This window comes from Lycium barbarum, chromosome 12, assembly GCF_019175385.1.
Source record: "Lycium barbarum isolate Lr01 chromosome 12, ASM1917538v2, whole genome shotgun sequence".
Classification (NCBI taxonomy): Eukaryota; Viridiplantae; Streptophyta; class Magnoliopsida; order Solanales; family Solanaceae; genus Lycium; species Lycium barbarum.
Genome location: NC_083348.1, coordinates 63,302,793 through 63,310,151, shown reverse-complemented (window position 1 = coordinate 63,310,151; position 7,359 = coordinate 63,302,793). Strand labels below are relative to the sequence as shown.

The window sequence follows — 7,359 nt, the reverse complement described above, 5'->3', positions numbered from 1 at the left end:
GGTCGCTTGGTTTGTTGCACTAATAAAATAACATCAATCATAAATATCTACACAAGTAATGTACCAAATTTAGTTACTCGTACAAGAAAAGATAATCATCGCATAACTTAATACATCATTTGGTTGGCCTCTAAAATGACCTGGTCTATATATGCATAAGTTATGCAAGAATCTATGTATTATTTTATGACAGTTAGAATGTGATATAATAATACAATTGTAGAAATATATGGATAAGAGTAACCAAAGACAAAATAATCACTAAAGTAACCAATGACTGCATAACAATTCTTACATTATTATTTATCACATAACTTATGCATGATTATTGCCACATAAACAATCCATAAATTATAAACTCAGTATAACCATTTCACAAACCAAACGACCCTTTTTGTTGGTGAAAAGTCTTGAAGTCGTAGGAAAAAAATAATTTATTGGATGTTATTTCATGGAAAGCTTGTGACCCTGAATTGTGATTTGTGAAAGGCAAAAAGCCACAATACGACTTCAAAATCTTCAGGCAAAATGAGTTGATCATATTGCACGAATACTGACCAATTAAACAAACCCAGAGTCTAAACAATGCCTAAGAATACGAATTTCTACAAAAGGAAATAAAAGCAGAAGATAAATTTATAATGTCTGATTACCAGAAACCAGTTAGGGAACAGAATACCCACAAAATCATCCAAATCCTACTATAGTAGGCACTAGAGGGTTCTTCTAATTTCCCTTTTTTCTTTAGTAACCCTTGAATGTTTTTCATTTTCAGTAGACAATTCCTATTGCTATAGTTTATCTCATGTGGCTGTCTTTAGCATGCTAGGTCCCTTAGCAAGTTTTCAGTTTGGTTTGGTCATAAATCTGCCACTAGTATAGTTGAGTGAACTGCTTTTGTTCATTTTTGTAAGTACCAACTCTTGAGGAAGCACTTTTATTCCTTTTTATGCAACCCATTTTCGATAAACTCATCGTTAGCCTTATTACACAAAGAGTAGAATAAATCTTCACATCAATATACCTCCTCATTCACCTCAACCATGAACGAAACTAGTTTATCACAATTTTCAAAAGGACTCTAAGAAAAAATGAGCAAACACCATACCTTTATATGTTATCATTCACTGAAGTGAAGGTTCCATGGGAAGAAAGAAATGGAACATACATAAATTCTTAATTAAAAAATGGGACTAGCAATTATAAATATGATCTGAATAAATAAAGGCCTTAAAATCTGAAATTGCCTAAAACTACGAAACAAAATAGAGTCATACTTGGACAAGTTACACAGCAAATCAAAAAAAAAAAAAAGAGAGAGAGAGAGTTAAGCTATAAGCAGAAACTATCAAAAAAACAGATACAACTAGGAAACATTGTAGAACCGAAAACTCGAAGATGTCTTGGCTTCATCCAAAGTGTCAAATTGCTACTCAATGAGTATTAATGTGGGGATATAACTGCAGTTGCTCCATATTCATGATTGAAACAAATAAACCACTAGCTTGGACTGAAAACTCAGCAGAAAACTTCAAGCAAATAATAGCATGCAGGCAGAATGCTGGGACAAAAAAGACCTAGAACGGGAGAAGTAACAGATCATTAGGTCTCAAACAAGAAATGTTCTCAAGTGTTTTACTCAGAGAGAAAGATTGCAGTCGGATTTCCCGGTGATGGGGGATTCTGCTTCACGACCGCAGCATGGGGCCCCGCTCTCTTCAGAGCGTCATCTCTCATAGATAAGATCTCCAATGTCTCAAGACCGAGCTGTCTCTTGATCAAGTCCGAGTTCTTCTCAAGGACTTCAATCTCACCAAAAGGAAGCTTCAAGTCCAATGCTTGAACCCCAACAGCCGCAACTTCGTCTTTCTTGAACCTCAAGAAAGGCATACATTGCTTTTGTATTTGTTTGAAATTGCCTTGTTGCCCAATATCACTCTTCTGCAATTCAGAGAGGATTTCTTTATCAGGTGCAAAGGAGCAGGTTGAAGTGTCAAATTTCCTCTGCAGAATCTCCAAACATTCCCTTTTCCATCCACTATATTGCTCATCCACATATATCAGGCCCACAGAAGGTTTGTTGTTTTGGCTACTCAGATTTACATTTCCTTTCTTTGAACCAGAAACTTGCTTCTGAAGCAGCTTCCTCATCGAGACAATCGTGTCTTGCAAATATTTGTTGGCTTTCTTAAGGGTAAGATCTGGCAAATCAGCCTCTGGCCACCCAGCTTTTATGCCAACACCATCCTTCTTCAAAAGCTCTCTCCAGCCATATTCAGCATAGTGCGGGCAGATCGGAGCAATAAGTCGTGTTTGAACATCCATAAATCGCCATAGTAAATTCCGGTTCATGCCTCCTGAACCACAGGAAAGCCTGTACTCATCTCTGGCAGCCTGGAGATCATAGAAACCAGTTTTCAGAGCTTCCCGGAACATGTATTCACTATAGTTCTTCTCTGTAGTCCTGACTGCAATATTTATTTCATTAGCAAATACACGGTCTGCATATGTGGATGGGGGCCCACTTCTTAAAGATGACTCTGCAGCAAGAACCTCCTGCATCCAAGTTATTTCTTTTGTGAGACGTAAGATAGCAGCATTAGCTGTTTCAAAGACGAAGTTAGCATCGTCCATTCCATCACCAGCATCAGCAAGAGCAAAGCGTGTGGCATCAGCTGAAAACTCTTCAATTGCCTGCCGGAGTGTACGGAAATTTCCAGTAGACTTGGACATCTTCTCAGAGTTGAGCATTATATGCCCATTGCATCTGAAACCACGTGGCCAGTGGTGCTTGGGGAAGAGGGCAGTGTGGTTATAGATGCAAAAGGTAAGATGATTCTGAAGAAGATCCTTGCCAGAAACTCTGAGATCAAACGGATACCAGTAGAGAAATTCCTGCTTCATCTCCTTTAGAAGAGAAGAAGATACAGAAGAATTTTCAGGAAAAGGCCCATTAGAGAACAAGAATTCCCAGACCTCATCTGTCAACTGCTCTGGTTTCACTGTAGAATGATCATTACCATACATGTCCCCTTTCTGCAAGAAATGTGCTACGGTGTAATATGCCATATATATAGTGGAATCGGACAAGGACTCGACTAAGAATTCCTCATCCCAAGGGATACGAGTTCCAAGCCCAAAACTGCGAGAACAAGCCCACTGATTAAGCCAGCTGAGAGTGTGCTCAAAGCCATGACGTGTCTCATCAGAGTAGAGATTCATACTGGCCAAACACTCCTCTGCAGCCTTCCTCCATTCTGATTCTCCATAAGTGAGATACCACTGATCAGTCAAAGCCACAATGCACTCATCCCCGGATCTCGACATGACTTTCTTCTCAGGTTCACTATATACTACAGCTTCATTTGTCTCCAAAAGTTTGCTCCTGATCAAACCTTTCGCTTCCTGGACTTTCATACCAGCAAATTCTCCAACAATCATGATCCCCTCATAAAACCCGCCTTTGTAAATTGTTTTCTTTGCCTCATCAAGCTTATCTCTCTCATTCTGACTCTTGATTTTCTTTTCAATGCATATTCTCTCGGCTGACCTGTCTCCAAAATCTGGATGGTTGATAATTGGAACTATCTCAAACGGCATGACCCACTCATCCTTCACACCAAATTTGGCCCTGAAAGCTGGCTTTGACTTCAAATCATGGAGGGCCATATAATCATCTGGGGAATCACTGGGAACACTTGTTACAATTCCAGTACCCTTGTCAGTAAGAACAGATAACATCGGCAGAGTGTATATTATCTCGTTAAATGCCAAGGGAGACCTCAAGGGCAAACCTATAAGATCTTGACCAGACAATTCAACCAAACAAGTAGGCTTCTCAGGGATAAGAGACAATGTTTGATAAGCGAGATTAAGAGCTGCCCTATAAGTCAAGACAAAAACCTCAGTATCAGTAATCTCAAATGCTCCGTATTTTCCTTCTGGCAAAACCCAAGCATTTGTTTGCCCATACATGGTCTCTGGTCTCAGTGTGGCTGCTGCAAGATATACCTTTTTACCCTCCAAAACACTCATCTTTGATGGAAAAGGTGAGACAACTTCCATCTTGATAAGAGTATACTCCTGAGGAATAACTCCTTCACCGGAAGCACGGTCATGGTCAGCACATGGCTGACCATCTAGAGGTGAATATACAGTGTACCTGAGATCTTTAACAATCTTTCCCGTGGCTTTCAGCTTCCGCATTTGCCACCGTACAAACGAATCAAAGTATGGATTTATGTCAGTTGTAATAAAACTCCGACGCCAATCACAACCCAATCCAAACTCCTTTAGATCCTCTACAGCCAGTGGTGGAAAGTACGTTAGCCAGTAATATGGGTCTGTAAACCTAGCAATTTCCTCATCCGACAGACCGTAACTCCTCATTATCTCCCACTGGTACTTATCACCACCAGTCTTCGCAACTGCCTTAGATTTCTTTCCTTTAAATTTTCCACCCGGTGCAGGCTGATTTCCTTCTGTCTCAACGTTCACATCTGTTTCAACACTCTCCTCCTCCCTAACAGGAAAAACAGGTGGGTTCCCAAACTTCGATATCTCCCTCGAAAGCTTATCGGCAGATGCCTTTATGGGCATTCCAGTGCAGTGAAAAGCAAAAGGCAAAAGAACACTAGCCCCTCTCAATCTGTGATATGCTGCTGCAAATTCTAGTTTTGATATTGAAAAAGCATGGCCTAAATGTAGATATCCATTCATATAAGGAAAAGGGAAATTCCCAAAGAACTTTTCACCTACTTTAGGAGGCGATTCTTTAGGTTCAGCTTTGAAAACATCACCTTCTGTCCACCACTTATGAACCTGTTTCTCTATGTCCAACAATTGGTTCCTTCGGGCAAAACTTCTGCCACCTTCTTCTGCCATTACTTCTCTATCAGAAAACCCACAGAATCTGCGTAAAATAGGAAAAATCATTACAGGAGGGCAACAGCATTTTCATAATTCTATCTTCACAGATCCATCAAGACAATTTTGAACTAACTTATCCATGGGCAGAGCTAGGGTTCGTCAAAAAACTACACCGTATATTCTAGGTCAGAATTATTTTTTACGTATATATAGACTATAGTAGGTGCATTGTATATTTACTTTTTTATATTTTGAATCACCTTAGTGAAAATACTGGCTCAACCACTGAACTTATCAATGAACCCACCCAAGATTGACACTTTACGATTTGTTTCCAGCATAAGAATGATGGGCATGAAGTACGTACTTAAACAACTAAAATACAACAACAACATACCCAGTATAATCCCACTAGGTGGGGTCAGAGATGCTGTTTCTGATAGACCCCCGGCTCAAAAAGCAGTAATTGCAACAATATAATAACATAACGAAGTGAATGAAACAATCAGGTAGTGCTATAAATCTATATATAAACAATAAAAATAAAAGCAAATTATCTATGAACCCACCCAAGATTAAGACTTTATGATTTGTTTCCAGCATAAAAATGATGGGTACGAACTACTTACTTAAAACAACTAAAATAAACGATAAAAAGACAAGCAAATTATCAATGAACCCACCAAAGACTGAGACTTTATGATTTGTTTTCAACACAAGAATAATGGGTACATTTAAAAACATGATAGAAAATCACAGATCCATCTGATTCAAGATAATTAGCACTGTTACAAACAAATAGTAGTACCATAATTCAAGAACTGAGAAAAACATACAGAGATGACAAATAAGGAAAAGGGTTTACCTAGATTTGGTTAAATTGAATGGGAATACAACATATGATGAAAATAGCTTAGGTTGAAGTGAATATCGTCTCAATATATGAGACGCCACAGTGATGAATGAGAATCAAAGTTGAAGGGTAACGTTTACTAGGTTTTAGCTCTACTTCTTTTGTCTTTACTTTTTAGCTTAGCATTGAATTTTAATGGTCCCTGCAAAAGTTGGATTAGGCAATTTCACCCCATTAGATTGAAGAAATTTTACGGTTTTCCCTTTAAATGGTCTAGTCTTTCATTTATGTCCTTCAAATGGCCCGGTCTTTAATTTTTCCCTTCAAAATCGAATTTATACCAAGCGTGGTAAAAAAAATAAAAAATAAGGACGCAGTACATAACTTGTGAGATATTATGATGCAAAAATATAAATTTATGCCCCGTAAAAAGTTATTTGCTTTGAGGTACAAGAATTAAAGACCAGCACAAAATAGGGCCAAAAGTGCAAATGACACCACTCATTTTGTTATCTCGTTTAGCTTCTTGATATGTACTTTTTTTTTCTTTAGATTCTGCTTTTAGGGGGCTTTTGGTGGGGTTTTAGGAAATATAACGGGCAAAAAACATAAATGGACAGTCCGCTAGAGTTTATAACAGCCGGTTGGCCCTAAAAGTTTGGTTTATAATAAATAGTCTTAAATTAATCTACTTATATCAGTTAGGAAAATCAAGTAAATACTCTTCAATGAAGAAAGAAGCGAAAAACTCGCTGCTTAATTAATTCATGAAAAGCCAGTGGATTTTTGGCGTCACTTAAACAGAATCAACAAAAATAAATCGATATTGTCTGTAGGGCTGTTCAAAATCGATCTGCTACCGATAACCCAACCGCAAAATTGGCTTATTGACTTAATGGTATTGCGATATCGGATTAGCGGTTGGGGAATGGATTAAAATTTTATAGTTAACGGCTTATCGGTGCGGGAGCGGATTACTCAATTTTCTTATCGGGTAAACCGTTAATCCGTTAAAAAATTGTCATATTTATATTCTTACCCCTAACAAATAAAACATGTATTGTGATTGTGATTGTAATTTGTAAACCTAAAGCTAAAGCCTCAATCTAAAATATGAATCTCTATTTCTGCTAATTGTGAAACCTGGTTGTTTTCTATCAAATAGTTCATTCCCTGTTTCTTGTTTGCCTATATTGTAGTTTGCTAATTTTCTTGGAAAAATGTTGCTACTTGCTACATTATTTTTACTAATATTGAATCCAACATTTCAATCTTCTTGGTTATATTCCTATCCATTTTGTTGAAGGATATCAATATCTTCTTTATAACTTATAAGGTAAAAATATTACATTTTGAGTCACTTTAAAGGCAGAGAATTTCCTTGACTACATGTGATTTTATCATTCATTTTTCTCTTAGATTTAACCGATACACCGCTCGATAACCGTCTGATAATTGTTAATCCGATACCGAACCAACCGATATCTTATAGGTTGGCTAGCGGATTAGCACTTTTAAAAGCCGATAACCGTTAAGCCGAACCATTAAGCGTAATTATCCGTCCGATCCGCCCGATAAGCAGCCCTAATTGTGTGATCCCAAACATTCCCTAAATGATTCTTGTCCAAAATTAAAAA

The 7,359-nt window shown here is 37.8% G+C and overlaps 1 protein-coding gene across 1 annotated transcript; it reads right to left on the bottom strand.

Moving 5' to 3' along the window:
- Positions 1-1,200: 1,200 nt before the first annotated feature.
- LOC132624831 (leucine--tRNA ligase, cytoplasmic-like) lies at positions 1,201-5,894 on the bottom strand. The gene is made up of 2 exons (XM_060339556.1): positions 5,735-5,894; positions 1,201-4,912 (listed from the first exon to the last, which is right to left on the bottom strand). The coding sequence occupies exon 2, from the start codon at positions 4,882-4,884 to the stop codon at positions 1,636-1,638; it is 3,249 nt and encodes a 1,082-aa protein (XP_060195539.1). The 5' UTR covers positions 4,885-4,912; positions 5,735-5,894; the 3' UTR covers positions 1,201-1,635.
- Positions 5,895-7,359: the final 1,465 nt, after the last annotated feature.

Excerpts from the sequence above, each read along its gene's own strand:
- LOC132624831 (XM_060339556.1), bottom strand. The coding sequence starts at position 4,884 with ATGGCAGAAGAAGGTGGCAGAAGTTTTGCCCGAAGGAACCAATTGTTG.